This window comes from Carya illinoinensis, chromosome 4 (assembly GCF_018687715.1).
Source record: "Carya illinoinensis cultivar Pawnee chromosome 4, C.illinoinensisPawnee_v1, whole genome shotgun sequence".
Lineage (NCBI taxonomy): Eukaryota > Viridiplantae > Streptophyta > Magnoliopsida > Fagales > Juglandaceae > Carya > Carya illinoinensis.
This window is the reverse complement of record NC_056755.1, coordinates 2,682,165-2,698,164: the sequence shown is the minus strand read 5'-3', so window position 1 is coordinate 2,698,164 and position 16,000 is coordinate 2,682,165. Positions and strand designations below refer to the sequence as shown.

Here is a 16,000-nt window from a genome sequence, read left to right as displayed (position 1 = left end):
AGTAAAAGCTACCAAAACTTGCTTGAGCACCTTGGTCTTCTTTCCCCGTACTCATCTTATTATATATATATTGTAATAAATAGATAATTGTGATTAAGGCCAGACGGCCCACATGTTTGTATATCGGATGGCAATGGAAACCAAAAAGCTTGCACGGATATTCTAATGCATGAACCAAATTAAAGGCAGTGAATGCCTTTCTATCTTTCTGAAATATGAAGTATACAAAATTCTGAAGGTGGAAATGCAACTCTCTGTTACATATTGATACAGGATCATCTTTCAACATATCTTACAAAATTGGTGTCTGATCAAATTCTTTCAGAATCTTACTTTCTACTCTTTACACACTCAATCTTGTATCGATTAAACGAAGCATCTCACCCTTCAGAGGACTGACAATTCTGGTAGTACGACAGGAACGAATAGGATCTTTTGATGACTATGTCAAGACTGAAGAAACTCTATTTGTTCCTTGTTCCTTTTGTACTTCCTAAATTCAATCAATTAACGCTAACTCCCAAGCTAACAACGTCATCTTTTCAATGTACATAGATTCAATCGAGTTTCTAGCTTCCAAATGAATTCATGGCCGGAATTGCATGGTATTTTCATGTTGTGGTGAAAGGCATCTAACCCCTTCAAACTAAAATATGAGAAGAGTTGCCTCCAAACGACAAAACTGGCCAGCCTTCAAGCAAAGAAAGAGAAAAACTAGCCAGCCTTTAAAGAATCAGGAATCCTATCATCAATTTTGTTAATATTATTATTATTGTTGTCGCTGTTATTATTATTATTATTATCATTATCACTATTATTTTGACTTTGCGGAGAATAAAACAGGCCAATAGGAGAATACTTCTTGGTAGCGAGGGTTCTTCTTTTCTGTGTTGTTTCTAAAAAACTGGCCAATTTATAATCACAACCTTCCATGCTTTATTGGCAATAAACTCAAAATGCTTTTTTCCATTCAATCATTTATCTCCCCCCATGAACAACATCCTGCTCTTTTATTAAATGAATGAATGACCTGGCAGCATCTTTGCTTGGTCTAGATGCCTCTTTATAAGCAACCCTTTCTTTATATTGCTGATCAGCAAAAGGCTGGCTTGGGGGGGCTCCTCACTTTTTGCTTGGTAGAGCTTGTAAAAATGGGAAGGCAACCTTGTTGTGATAAGGTTGGATTGAAGCGAGGCCCTTGGACAATTGAGGAAGATCACAAGCTCATTAACTTCATCCTCAACAATGGTATCCATTGCTGGAGAATGGTTCCTAGGCTTGCAGGTATCTTTTCATGACCATTCCTTCCCTATCCTCATGATAGCTCTCAAACCTTCGTTTAATTTGTGTTCATGCGTGAATATGTGTCATCGTGAAGGATTGCTACGATGTGGGAAAAGTTGCAGATTAAGATGGATTAATTATCTAAGGCCTGATCTTAAGAGAGGCGGTTTCACAGAAGCAGAAGAGAATGAAATCATTCAACTTCATTCGCATCTTGGTAACAGGTATAATATGTTTCATTCAAAACAAGATTGCTAGATAGAGTTTGCAAGCAATGCCATAGGATACTATATATGTTGTTGTTGAGCTGGTACTTTCTCCTAACATAATTGAACTTTTTGCAGGTGGTCTAAGATTGCTGCACATTTTCCCGGCCGCACAGACAATGAAATCAAGAACCACTGGAATACGCGAATCAAGAAGAGGTTAAAGCTCCTTGGCTTAGACCCTGTGACTCACAAGCCAATTGAGAAAAAAGGAAATAGTGGTGACAAAAATGAGACAGCATTAGAATCAAATTCACCAAAAGGACGAGAGGATAGCATGGAGGTTAATTCCATGGATAATTATAATTATACTAAGAAGGATTCTCTGGGAATAGAGGAGAAAAGGGATAAAGTGGAATTAAACTTGGATGAAACTAATGATCTGCTAAACAATTATGATATTTGCTGGGGTAGCTTGGATTTTGGATCATCGATGAACCAAGAAACGAACAATACTACCTCTAGTCCTTCATTTTCTTTGGAAAACTCCAGCAACCCCTCTGTGGGTGAATCCCCCTCTCTACAAGATTGGTTTCATGGAAGTGTGGATTCCATACTCTCATGGGATGGCTTCAGTTATCTAGAACAGGACCTTTTCTTCTTGTAAACCAGCAAATGAATATACTCCCATCTGTCCCCTAAGCATCTTTGGTTTCTTTTTGTATGAAAGAGTGTCATTAGTTTTGTGAACGCTAAGCAAGAACATTGTTAGGGAAATTAGTGTGAAGCTGATAATTGTGAGTTCCTATCCAGTAAGAAACTGTTCATTCCTTTCTTTCACTTTGATCCACCTCCGACCAGCGGGGCTTAAAGCTTTTAACCTACTGCCTGCCCTCGTGTTTATGGATTTGCTGCAGTTTCTTTTTTCTTAATATTCTTCGTGAATCTGAATTTCTCCCTAGTGTCCTACATCATAATGAAAGTGTCCGAGTATGTATCCTTTTATTATTTTGTTTTAAATGTGACATCACAAAACTTGAGCATGCGGCCAAAGGAAACAAAAAATATTGCTAGAGTACGGCCATGAGTGTCTGCAGAGATTATGCTTCTTTCCATGATCACTCTGTCCAGGATATAATAGCTGTGCTGGGACTACTTGTCCATTCAATATAATATGATCAACTGCTTAACTTTGTGATTATTGTTTTTTATTGGTAAATAATAGGGTCCTGCTAAGCACTGAAAATCATGATATGGAACCTCAGCATTCTTTCTTTATTTTACATGCATGCACCTGTAGCTAAATAGAAACAGCCAGAGAATCCACATGCATGCACCTGTAAATGCCTCTTCTGGGCATTACGAAGTCGATCAGGCTCATTCATGCATCCATATATGCATGAATTCCTGGCTTCATATCATGATTCGATTCACAAGATCAAGCTCATACAATCTATATGGAATTGACAGCCTGATTGGCGACAGAATTTCCGTAGTTAAATTAGCCTAGATAGCAATACTCTGGTCAATATGTTCGATTTTAAACCAAAACAATTAACAATCACATCATCTTGTGCCAATTAGCTCAAGCGGCCGCACGTACGTACAAGTTTAATACTCGTAGCATTAATGAGTACAACTACAGTTATAAAAAAATTACATAAAAATAATCTCACAAATTGACGTAACTTCATGTAATCCATTAGATTTGTCGTAGTTTATCTTTCTGCCCACTTGATAGTGTAAGAACTCATCACTATATGGTTCGATTTCTTCTGATATTCGTGGTTTAAATTAATTAAAAACTAGGCCGAAGTATTTTGGGGTCAACGTGGCAGACGACAAAACCACATTCACTTGCTGCTACATAGTTAGTAAGCGAATACATTGCGTCATCTCACTTCTTATAAACATCAGCACCATCATCGCTCAGCAATAGTTGGTAAGTTAGAAAGATAATGATAGATACTTTGGAGGTCATTGTCTATGAAGTAAACTGCCATTACTTTATGCTCATCATTGTTTTCTTCCAAAGAAGGCCAAAGTCTTCTTTACTCATATGATAACTACTACCCACCCGTCTCGAGTACTATTTTAGTTTGATAAAACCTACGTTATAAAACCTAAAGGATTAGCACGAAAATATGAGTTTGGACCACGAGAGTAGCAAGATTATCCTATACATATACTATTAATTCTTTACTGAAATACATGGGACTCGACGACCAATATTATCTGATGCACCTAGCGGCAAAGAAATGCTTTAATATTAGAGACCCTTGGACTAAGCAATCTCTCTCTCTAAACCATCAATAGAAAAAGAATCGAGTGCCATTCATGGTCCTCGTACAGAAAACTTCACCAACTAAGAGGCCTTTTTCTTTCTCACACCTTTTGAGATGCGCTTCAGCTCTACTGTCCCCCCTTTTATTCCCCTGCAAAGTTAAAATAACCAAAAAATGTGAAGGGAAGCCAGAAAAAAGCTGACATGAATGGGGCAACAAAGAAATTAGAGAGACATATACCTCTGGTGCATATAAATGAAGATATAGAAAAGTGGCAACAGCACCAGAGTCAGAACGGAAATAGAAAGGTAGAATATACTCCTAGTCTTCTGCACAAATGACATATCATGGCTTCAAAGAAGAGAATAATCAACAAGACTTGCTAGAAACTATTGAATGTAAGGATAGCTTTTATACATTTACATAGATAAAATACTAAATAATTTGATTGACTTCAATTATCTGATTCAAATGAGTTAATTGCAGAGATTCCAAATATCTAAAGTTCAACTTACCATGGAAAGAAAGCCTATAGAGGGGAGAGGCATGTAGACGAAGCGCATGTTTTCCATTTTCCTCAACATTATGTCAACCTTTTATCTTTACTTTTAGTTAAAAAAGGACTTTAGGAGATTAAAGACAATACTTAACGCACTATCTATTCCTTACTTCTTGTATGCTTGTAGAGTCTATCTGAACATACAGAAAAGAAAAAAGTGAAACGTGATGGTGAACTTTACCCTGTGCCCTCTAGAGAAGGGTTTCTGACCTCCAGTGCAAGTGTGAGCATCACAGAATTGTCGCAAGAAAAATTCTGTTACAATCCAATTACATAAAAAAAAAAAAGATTATCATTATCTAATAAAAAAAAGTCGTAACATCACAAAGGTGCAATTATGACAAAGTAAAATAAAATACTACCATGAAGATGGCTTGCTGAGGGACCTTGATTGACTGGAAAACAACCATCAGCCAGGCTCTGCACAGCGTTGTTAAATTATGAATAAAAAGAATGGTAGAGTCAAAAATGCCGAAAGACATCACTTATAGGCCACCTCACACAGATGATGATTCCTTGCAGCAGCAGCAGGATTGCACTTAGTTTTGCGAGGCATGGAATCCATCACAAGGTCACAATGCAATGCACCACATACATCTGCCAAGCACCTGCTGTGACTCTGGGTTCAACCCAAGTATCCCATGATTCAATTACCAATACATCAATCAAGTTAAAGCAATGGAAAGACCACGCTTGCCAAGTTTCAGAGTAATTTGATTAGCGAGCAAAATTATAAAAGATGCAGTCTAAAAATAACCATCCATGCTATGGAAAATAGAATCACATACCATATTCAGCAAGTCATAGTGCCTATTGTCAAAATGCCGATCAAGGTATTTCTCCGTATAAAACCTTTTCCTACAGTATCCACATTGCCATTCATTTAAATCAACGTGGATCTTGTGCTGTTCCTGATCTCTGTAAAGGTCGTTGTCTGGGTGAAGCCTACACCTTCTTGAAATCTGATATCGTTCTTTCTCCACAAAGGGCATTAGATACTGCGTCAAACATCAAGGAATAATGTCTTTGTTACTATGCTAGGCTTTAGACATTTTAAACATCAGTCTTCTTATACCTCCTCAATTATCTTCCATGCTGCCTGGCTCCTTTCTCTTGAACAATGCACCTCATGAGAATCTCCCTGCTCCAGCTTAAGAGTTCTGAACATCAAAATAATATCAGGTACAAACATAGACAAAATGACCAAGACAATATACATTACAATATACTAATGTATTCCACATGACGCCAAAGACAACCACTTACTAATTGTACTTGGTCCAGTTATAAAATTTTGAGTATTTTTAACACCATATTTTTTCAGGTTGCATTTACGAGTTATGTCCCCCTTAATTAAACTCCTTGCCACAAGAATATAGGTGACAGCAACACAGAGACACCAAAAGTAGCTAGTCTAGACCAAAATTTAAGTTTAATATTCTAAATTGCTTACCGCATGGTTTCAGATTCTTTATAGCCCTGTGGCAATAGATAAAGAAAAAGGGTTAGCAATAACGAAGCATAAGAGGCACATTATTATTACCAAGAAAATGAAAAGCTGGGCCTCAAAATATTGCAGAATTTACAAACAAATATGAACTGGTCTAACATAAGCTAAATCAATAAAATTAAGGAAAAAAAAAACGATTAGGATAATCCCACCTAAGGAAACATTACAAAAAGGGTCATTGAAGAATACCAATTCACTCCAAAGTCAAAATCGAATCAATCAATTAATAAATAAAAACTCATAAGAGCCAGTACTTCAGTTCAAATGTAGGTAAATATAAACAGTCCAACACCCGCCCCCCTCCAAAACAAAGAAACCATTGTTAAAATACATGAAAGGTCCTTGATTTCTTTCTTTTTAATACTTGGAAGTAAACAAAATCAGGACAAAACGTTACAGACAGCCCGCGCTCTGCACACGCTCAAGTAAATTGGTTCATATCTTAACGAGTTTTATGTATTCGTGAATAGCAGTCAAAACCCACAAAGTAACTTTATTTCATCTCTCTAAAACCCCAAGAAAGTTTTGCACGTAAACCCATACTTCTTGAACTGTGCAAGGGCAACACGCAGCATACATACATAAAAATACACACGCGCACACAAAATATCAGATTAAAGATACCTGAACTATCCGTAGACAAAGCGAGATGCAGAGAACGCCAAACGCGATCCCTTTTGACCGCCTACCCACCTTCATTTCCGACACTAGTTGCCATTTACGAATGTCGTTGATCTTTTACAATGTACTGCCACGTCTAGTCGCCCACCTTTGCCGATGAATGTTACCACATAGGATCTCTGTTTCTTTGACTTCTGAGCCTGGCCCTTGACTTGTATCTCTTTCAGATTTGCCAATAGCCCAATATGGCCCAATTAAGTAGGGCCTATGTTACTTTGGGCTGTGCTCACCCAAGCCCAAGTTAATCAAGGGCCTGTTATGAGCACGACGCCGTTTGGTCCAAACTGTAATAAATATTCCAATTGAGGACGAGCCATTATTGTCTTCGATTCCCAACATCCTGGACCCCATTGTCGTCCCTATCAAATGTTGCCTAAGAACTAGTCTCAGTCAATGAGCGATGACGCATGGAGAAGTCCCAGAGTCTGCACTGTTTCATTTCTTCAACTTAATGAAACTTGCTTTGATTATTGTTAATTTTCAAGAGCGGCTACTTCTAATACAGTCATTAAGGAATTTTTAGTTTTTACGTGGATATGCAAGTTGCCCAGACCCCATCAATTATGCTAAGAATTAAAGCGGCTTTTATGCCGACACGTACATAATTTTTCTGGAGTTCTGACTTCCGGGCCTCTGGCTATGTCCCCTAAAGAACAAAGTTATGAGAGCATCATGGGACCCATGTGCGCATTTCACAACGTTTGTCTCCAATGTCAGCTGTTATGGTAACGTTGCAACTGCTGGGAATTCAACATCTTCCATCTCTGTCCTCTGCGAGCTAACCAAAATAGCATCCTCCCTCCTCTGTCTCTCGTTAAGATTTGCCATGCTCTCTCCATTTGCTTCAGCCATCAACAGTTTTTATAAGTGAATCACTGAATTAGCCTCAAATTTAACCAAAAAGTGAACGTTGCAGAGATTTTGTTTATTAATTTCGATTTGTGGGACCCATACCGAGCTGAAAAAGATTTCCAAAGTACCTGGTTGGGAGAAGGAGACCCCACTTTAGAGTTTAGAAATAAAAAGATTCCACACTGCGCTCTTTCTCAATTTGCTTGTGGTCTAGTTTTCAACAACGTGGACTCGCTTCTTTCCATTTGAATTTCAAATTTAAACGGTCTACAAAAGAGGAAAAGACCGCATAGAACAATAGCTGCTCTTGAAGAAACATGGGAGACTCAGCTTGTCTCATGCAACCGTTCTCCTACACTTCCGGAATTCGTAATGGAGCCAATGAGGTCAGTTCATGGAACTACACCACTAATTTTAGTACTTCTGTTTTTCTTAGTTGTAGATGTTGGATGCTTACAATTCACTGAAACGGTCTCGGATAAATTTAAGATTGAATCCGCTGAGGGCTTTCGCTACGGTTTTCTTTCTCATTTCTCTTAAACAAGTTTTTGGTTGCTACAAAGCCGAGGAAAATAAAAGCAAATTGTATAAGGCTCAATTGGCAGTCCTTTGAATTTCCTCAGCGAGTAAAATCTGGGAAGAGTGCCTAAATTCATATTTTTTCTGCAATTTTCCACACCAACCAAGCCCATTCCTTTACCTTTCCAGTTTCCATCGATAATTTCCCGACTGTAATTCAATTTCTTGTAAAAGGCTTCATTTGATTTTTAACTGTAATTTCAGTTTCGAGATGGTGTTAAAAATCTTTGTCTGCTTCAGGGAAACCCCATTCATGCTCTGGGGCATTCAATCTCATTTGGGAGGTTCATGTCAGAGTCCTTAGCTTGGGACAAATGGTCTACCTTCTCTCACAACCGCTATGTTGAAGAGGCGGAAAGGTACTCCCGGCCTGGCTCAGTAGCTCAGAAGAAAGCTTTCTTTGAAGCTCATTACAAGAAAATCGCTGCTCAAAAGGCGGCAGCCCTGCTTGAACAAGCAAATGCTGCATCAAAGAATGAAGCAGCTGAAAAAGGTGGAGTTAATAATGTTAGTACCCATGATTCGGAGATGGCGAGTCCAAATTCCAACGACGTTGCTGACCAACAACATGAAGTCAAGGCTCCATATACTGGGGTGTATTCCAATGTCAATGACAATGTGTATAGTTCAAACGTTGACAAGGATAAAGTTGAAAATAGAATTGCGGATGAAGCTGATCTTGTACCTGAAAACAAAGTTATTTTGACCAATCACTTAGAAGTTGAACAATCAAGCCAGCTTTGGGATGTTGATAATCAAAGGACAACTGGAACAGATCTCGAAGGAACACGCCAAATGGAGAAACCTCTATTGAAGGTACCATTTTTTATTTATGACCATTAGTTTTGGTTTTGATTTTTAGTTCTTGGTATTTACATAATTGTTATTGCAACAGAGTTCAAGCTCAAATCAAGATTCTTTGTCATCGATGAGCAAGGAAAAACCATCACTTTCTTCCTTAGAGTCAGTGATTCATGATAGAGCAATCAAGGTCCCATCTTCACCTGCCAAACACACGGCTCCTATATTTTCCAAAAAGGATCATGATGCTACTCCCATGAGTATGAAATTCTCAGTATACTCCGCAGATAAGAAGAGATCAACTCCAAAATCACATCATAAGTCAGCCACTTTCACTCCACTTAGAGAAATTAATAGGTTATCTTCAAAAGTTATCCGGAAGATTGAAAGTTCAAAAGTTGGTGCTAGTTCTTCTAAGGCATCTAAAGACTGCTCGACTCCTTTGAGGACCCCAACTACGGTGCTTTTTCCTATTTTCCCTCACTTAGCCTCTCAATTACATGGACCATTTTTTTAAGCTGAATGAACGACCAACTTTGCAGTTATCGTCAAGCATGCTAAGATGAGTTCATCTTCAAACTGCAGGTATCTAAGAATGAGGTACAAAGGCATCCTTCAGCTACCCCTAGGTCAGAGGCCAGAAGGTACCTAAACTTTCAGAAAGTAATTCAAAAATATTTGAAAGTTATACATTTTCTAACTGATGCACTGATGGTGCATTTTTTTAAAACGTTTCTCTCCTGTATCTAAATATGGCAATGCCTATGAATCACAGGGCCACTACACCGCTTGATCCCTCAGCCTCTAGAAGTATAAAAGTCAGCCAAAAATGGCGCTTGCTCCCTACTGAGTATGCATCTTTCTCTAACATCATCAGAAACTGTTCAAATTTGTTTTAACACGGATAATTCAGGATACTATTCAATGGAGAATGGAACTAGGAATCGAATGCAACAGAAGAGAATTACATGCATCAGCATATCAAATTCCCAGTCTACTACTAATGGAACTACTCATGGGAATAAGGACCTATCTGAAGATTTAACAAAGAAGAAACTAAAATAAAGAAACTATGTTCTGTCTTTTTTCAAGAAGGCCAAGTCCATAAAATCAAACCTTCAGTGTAGTGGTATTTGATTTTGGACCAGATTACATTTGAAGGAGTTAAATGCCCTTGAGTTCTGATAATATTTTTTTCTTTATATTTTAATGCGAGTTGTTTCAATTATTTGAGTGCATGCAGAACTAAAATGCAGTCCCCAACTTTATCCACCCCTTTCAGCTTCAGGACGGAGGAAAGAGCTGCAAGAAGAAAGAAGGCAAGGACTAGTTTTTTTTTTTTGTTGTCATAATTTCATATAATAATGAATTTATGTTGTGGACTATAATTATGTTGCTAGCTTACGGAATTTTGTCTTTGCCATTTCTTCCCCATTGCTTCCAGAAGCTAGAAGACAAATTCAATGCTAATGATGCACAAAAATTGCAGCTGCAGACAAAACTCAAGGTTATTATCTCATTACCAAGCTTCATTTGATTTCCAAAATATTTTGAGTTACCGGCAGAACTTTCATATAAATTATAACACTCTGCAGCTTCATGCGCATGGAGGGAACATTATAGACGTGTTTGCTTTATATAACTTAGCTCAGTCAATGACATGACTTCTATGACCATTTTGTGCAGGAGAAAGCAGAAATAGAAATTAGAAAACTGCGCCAAAGCCTTTGCTTCAAAGCCAGGCCACTGCCTAATTTTTATAAGGAAAGAAAAGAGCAACAGGATGAGATAAAGAAGGTATCTTTCCTCTTTAAGTTACCTTAGTGTGACATTTGTGTAATTGAGTAGAGTTGCTGCACAAATTATAGTGGTTCGATCGGTCATTTTTGGAGACTAGAAAACACCTGGAATAAACTCTCGCAACTGATCATAAAGCAGCTTGAGAAACATCACCTTAAAGCAGCAGCTAGAAAGATATCTACTTGAAAAGCCATGTTTCCTTTTTCGTCTTTCGATTTCTTCGTATATGTAGAACTTAAATGTCTATGCTAAGTGGAATTATTTTAATCTGCAAAAATCACGATTATCAATCTATTCGTTCATGTAGGTTTCATTGACACATCTGCAATCACCCAAGCTAGGAAGAAAGCCCAGCATCATGGTAGAGAGCACATCCCCTCTACCTCCTCAGAGGCTTTCAATAAAAAGAAATGGCTCCAAGCATGTTCATGGAAAGGATTGTCGAACTCCAACTCATTCTTTCACTCCACAACTGTAGATACTAACAAGAATATAATGTTCAGATGGAAGGCTGGAAACACAAATGTTACATAGATCTAGAGAGCAGAATGTCATCGAACAACGTTGAATGCAATTCGATAGTACCATCGCCACTTGAAGCTTGGAGAGAGTTCCACATTTTTGCGATAATCCAGCATGCCAAAAAGTAAATGCCTGGGAGAGATTTCACATGTATGCAGATGCCCCAATCAGGGAAATTGTCTGTTTAAACGTTCACTCGGTTGAAGGAACAGAAATGACCCAAGTATCTCTCATATGTGATATGTTATGACAGGAATGTTAGGAAATGAGCAGTGGCTTATTTGTTTTTACGTTTCATACGTTTTTGAGACAAAAAGATATTGTTGCCGAACTCCAAGAATGGAGGAGCCATTAATAAACTTAAGATATGCTACTGTGACCCAGCGAGAGCAGCTTTCTATGGCTATCAAGCAAACCCCAATAAATAAAAATCAAGCCTGTCATAGTTGGGAAAAGAAGCAACATATATTCGTGGAGTCTAACCAAGGTTGAATTAATAAGAACACACTTTAGATAGTCGTGGATTGATTCTTACTATGGCCCCTGTAATAATTTGAATAGCAAAGGAAGGGACATCTTAAAAGAAATCTGTCTCAGAGCTTGAGTAGATGATGCAAGTGTGAGTGGAAATTATGGATCTCCGTAACGAGGGAATAATTCTTTGGAAATATACTTATCTATAGCCAATCCACCTTTCAATGGAAATGGAAAATGGCCAAAACAGTAAAATGTCATACTCACTTCAATGATCCCTGCATTTCTTTCACTTGTTGGAAATGTTAAGTGAACCGAAGCTTTGACCGAGTGTGTTTATTTTATTTTTTAAAATTTTTTTAATGATTGAAGAAGTAATTATTAGTGAATTTATGTATTTTTTTCTTTTTTAAAAATATTTAAAGAGCCGCCCTCGCTGATTTCAAATGGATCATCTGCAGCATCGGGCAAAATCGAAGTCCAACACTAAGACCCCATTGAATGTTGAAAATGGTTATGCTATGGATGAGAGAGAGAGAGAGAGAGAGAGAGAGAGAGAGAGATTAGCAGAAGATGAGAGCTTCACATTCATTCAAGCTTTCGTGATACAAACGGAAGAAGGTATACGGCATGATATTGTACGGTATTGACATAAATTCAGTCAGCAGACTGCTCCCTCTTTACAGTGAGTTTTCTTCAAGGAAATTGTCAAAGCTAGCAGCCATTGCAAATAATTCAACTGTCACAAGTCACAGATATTTCTATCAGCATTGTTTCAGCCAACTTGTATTCTAATGCGGTGCTCCAAATTGCCATTTTAATTCAGGCTCTTGCATCTTTTGTCCATCTCTTCAAGATGTATTTGGTCGGGAGTAGCTTTATATTTCTATAATCGAGCACTTTTAATGCATGGCTGCACAAAACTCCCATAAACTCGAATTTCATACAATTGCAGGAAACATTCTCATCGGCAGAATTAAAAGTAACTGTGTACTCTCGCAGTTGTCCATATATGCTGAGTTTGTACACAAACAACGACCCATTCTCAGTGCATTGGTTGACGAGAATATTGAGGCATGTTTCATATTCTAGCTGGAACAATTCAAAAATTTCTGGCGTGTAAGTATCCCTTGCCTGCTTTAACAGAATCACATCCCCCATTAGCCTTGGCATTCGTTGGCTCATATCATAATTAGCTTCTAATTCTTTGTAGTGCCAATCATTCACCACCTTTCCAAGATGTTTGAGAAATGGAAGCACATCTAAGTCGGACTTCAGATACTTCTTCAAGTTGGCAGTAAAATTTTCACGAAGTAGTGCACTTTTGATGTCAGCACAAAAGTTATGCCTTCCATATGCTACAGCCCATTTCTCTCTACATTCAAATATCTCACGCAACCACTCGTTTTCCCAGAGACCATATACGTCTAGCATGGCCTTCCATGCATTAATGAAATCCTCCTCTTCCTCGTGGTCAAAAAAGCAACAGCTTAAATCACTGACGAAAGATCCTGAGCCCACAAACAAGTCGCCCAGTTGTTTAAGCCCATTTTGGTACACATGCCATACACACATTCGATGATGCGTTTCAGGCAATACTGAACCAACTGCTTCAGTCATTGTTGCCTCATCATCTGTGAGGAAAGTCTTTGGCTTCTTTCCAGACATTGCTTGAATGAAAGTTTGAAATAGCCACTTGAAAGATTCAACAGTTACATCATATAAAAGTGCAGCACCAAAGATCACCATTTGCTTATGATGATTAACCCCAATGAAAGATGCAAACGGTCGGCAATCTCTGTATAATCTGCAAGTTGTATCAAAGCAAACCACATCACCAAAGTCACTGTAGTCCACCACCATCTTTGCATCAGCCCAAAATACATTAGCTATTTGACCATCAGCATCCAGTTGGATGGCGTAAAAGAAAGAAGGGTTTTTTAAATGTTTGCTTTGAAAATAAAATCGTATCCTTTCTTGTTCTCCCTCTTTCATCTCCCTCATACGTCGGAAAGGTAGTTTACTTTTATAATCAACGGGATCATAACCAAGATCCTTGCAATTGTCAACTGTCCTACATAGCAATTCAATGGCTGATTTTGGCTGAATCTTACAGCCAGAAACTAAATTGTCATCCATGACTTGAGCTACGGCCGGTCTCTTTTGTGATCGCAACATGCGAACTCTACATGCAGCCACAAGCTCATGATTGTGCTTTTCTTCAAAATGAGTGACACGATATTTACCATCAGGCTGACGAGAGATAACCAGTTGTGCAAAACAGCCGATTCTTGTTTCCTTTCGAGGTCTCTTCACATTTGAATCCCGTTTGTCTTTCTGTCGAAAACCTTCTCTAAAACAAGTAAACCGTCTAGATGCCACAGCACCATCTATCTTACTCCTATTTACGTAATCTTTCCGGACGCTGAACCCTATCTGTCCAGCATATGTGTTGTAAAACTTGTATGCATGATCTTCTGAATCAAATCCCATCCCAAGTTTTGGTACGCCATCCATTCCAGGATGATTGGCTAAGTCAGCTTCAACTGCTTGAACAAAATCTAATCTCTTTTGTGATGGTAACATATGAGCTGTAGATGGCGTTACAAACTCATGATTGTGTTTTGTTTCAAAATGAGTGACACGAAACTTGCCATTGGGTTGACGGGCAATGGTCATATGGGCCAAGCAACCAGTTCTTGTTTCCTGCCGGGAGGATTTCCTCACGTTTCCAGTATGTTTGGCAGGCCGATAACCTTGTCTATAACAAGTGTACCTTCTGGATACCACTGCACCGCTTATCCTACTTTTGTTTACAAAATCTTTTCGAATGCTGAAACCTTCTAGAACAGCATACACACTGTAACACTTGTATGCATCATCTTCTGATTCAAACTCCATGCCAACTTTTGGTGCCACATATCCATCATTCTCACCTTTGATATTAATACCAACCCCTGATACATCAACAGAGACAGCATCTGGGCTCTGACACTCAAACTCACCAACAACTTCCATATCAAACTTGTTAACAGAGGAGTCATCTGGGGTCAGACTGGCCTCACCATCAATTTCTCCTTGGCTCTTGTCAAAAGAAGAAACACTTGGGGTCTCAAAATCATGCTCACTATCAATAGCCACCTGATTCTTGTCAACAGAAGAGCCATTTGGACTTTGATACTCACGCTCGTCACCATTAACCACCTGAATCTGCTCAACAAAGGAAGATTCGGGGATCTGAGATGCCTGCCCCGTATCAATCCCCAATACAGTTGATCTTTGATGTTCATTTTCAATATCCTCTTCCGGTGCATGAGTTGTTATATCAGGCTCACTACTGTTCATATGAACTTCAGTACAAGTCTGCGGGCGCAAGAATTTTTTTTTTTTTTTAAAAAAAAAATAAACAAGATGAGAAAAGCATACAACAGCAACTTAAAAAGTACAATCATTCATGGTTCATCTTAACAAATTTATCAGAAGTTATGCAATGTAAAATATAGTCTAGCATTGAACATAACCAGCATATTCAATAACAGAATGCAACAGGAATCAATCATCTACCCTCTATTTCATGAAGTATATAGTAAAGGGAAACCACATTAAATTGTTGCCAATTTCCAGAGAACAGATACCATACTCCCACCACGTCCCCTCGGCGGAGTTGAGAACCAAACTGAGCTAAAAAATATACGACAGATTACTCCAAAAAAAAAAAAAAAGAGCCAAATTGATTCCTAGTTTTTTTCCTCCTTTTTGGCATGAAGACCAACATGGACACGAATGCCTGAGACTCTGTACGCATGCATATATAGCAAACTCTTATACCCAAAACTAAACCGGAAATTTATGGCATCAAACACGAAAGGGGTAAAAAACCCATATAGAACCCAATATAAATTACAAACTAAGTAACAAGAAAGGCCATGCTGATTGGGGTTATATTATGCTCAGTTCAGTTCACTCCGTAAATAATGAAATTAGGTAACTAGCACCATGTTGTATATATTTCAGTTCTCATCCCAGAATTGAGAGAGAGAGAGAGAGAGAGAGAGAGAGAGAGCAGAGGGGTTAACCTGAGAGACGAAAGCGAAGGGAAAGTGGGGAAAATTCCGCTGCGACGGTGGACAAGCTTTGTGATGTTCCGGCAGGTGCTGATATTTTTCAACGGACCAGATTTGTTGTGGTCTTGATGAATGGTCGGATGCGTTGGCTAGGCACCGCAATCGGAAGAATTGTAGAGTTACTAGGGCTTCTCTCAGCAGTTCGTTCAGGGAGAATGGAGAGAGGAGGAAGAGAAATACGTACGGATGGAACCGCAAGTGGGTCCTCCCAAGGTTCTTAGTACTGACGTGGCAGCTTTCTGGTGGTTATTCGAAAGTGCTGCCTTAAGGTGCTGTTTGGACGGTACTGTTACATGCCATTAAATGAAATTTTGGATTTTCAA

The 16,000-nt window shown here is 38.6% G+C and overlaps 4 protein-coding genes across 4 annotated transcripts; 2 read left to right on the top strand and 2 right to left on the bottom strand.

Annotated features, from left to right (window-relative positions):
- Positions 1-860: 860 nt before the first annotated feature.
- Positions 861-2,330, top strand: LOC122307913 (myb-related protein 315-like). Its single transcript, XM_043121040.1, has 3 exons — positions 861-1,284; positions 1,379-1,508; positions 1,629-2,330. Exons 1-3 carry the CDS (start codon positions 1,056-1,058, stop codon positions 2,155-2,157), a joined length of 888 nt encoding a protein of 295 aa, XP_042976974.1. The 5' UTR covers positions 861-1,055; the 3' UTR covers positions 2,158-2,330.
- Positions 2,331-3,470: 1,140 nt separating this feature from the next.
- LOC122307867 lies at positions 3,471-6,648 on the bottom strand. Its single transcript, XM_043120979.1, has 9 exons — positions 6,469-6,648; positions 5,788-5,813; positions 5,410-5,494; positions 5,123-5,332; positions 4,831-4,953; positions 4,697-4,754; positions 4,516-4,589; positions 4,016-4,104; positions 3,471-3,925 (listed from the first exon to the last, which is right to left on the bottom strand). The coding sequence occupies exons 1-9, from the start codon at positions 6,541-6,543 to the stop codon at positions 3,856-3,858; spliced, it is 810 nt and encodes a 269-aa protein (XP_042976913.1). The 5' UTR covers positions 6,544-6,648; the 3' UTR covers positions 3,471-3,855.
- A 777-nt stretch (positions 6,649-7,425) lies between these two features.
- LOC122307866 (protein WVD2-like 7) lies at positions 7,426-11,462 on the top strand. The gene is made up of 9 exons (XM_043120978.1): positions 7,426-7,763; positions 8,197-8,772; positions 8,852-9,217; positions 9,343-9,401; positions 9,533-9,607; positions 10,001-10,076; positions 10,202-10,264; positions 10,444-10,554; positions 10,865-11,462. Exons 1-9 carry the CDS (start codon positions 7,695-7,697, stop codon positions 11,033-11,035), a joined length of 1,566 nt encoding a protein of 521 aa, XP_042976912.1. The 5' UTR covers positions 7,426-7,694; the 3' UTR covers positions 11,036-11,462.
- Positions 11,463-12,116: 654 nt separating this feature from the next.
- LOC122307823 (protein FAR1-RELATED SEQUENCE 5-like) lies at positions 12,117-15,934 on the bottom strand. The gene is made up of 2 exons (XM_043120925.1): positions 15,630-15,934; positions 12,117-14,916 (listed from the first exon to the last, which is right to left on the bottom strand). Exon 2 carries the CDS (start codon positions 14,896-14,898, stop codon positions 12,376-12,378), a length of 2,523 nt encoding a protein of 840 aa, XP_042976859.1. The 5' UTR covers positions 14,899-14,916; positions 15,630-15,934; the 3' UTR covers positions 12,117-12,375.
- Positions 15,935-16,000: the final 66 nt, after the last annotated feature.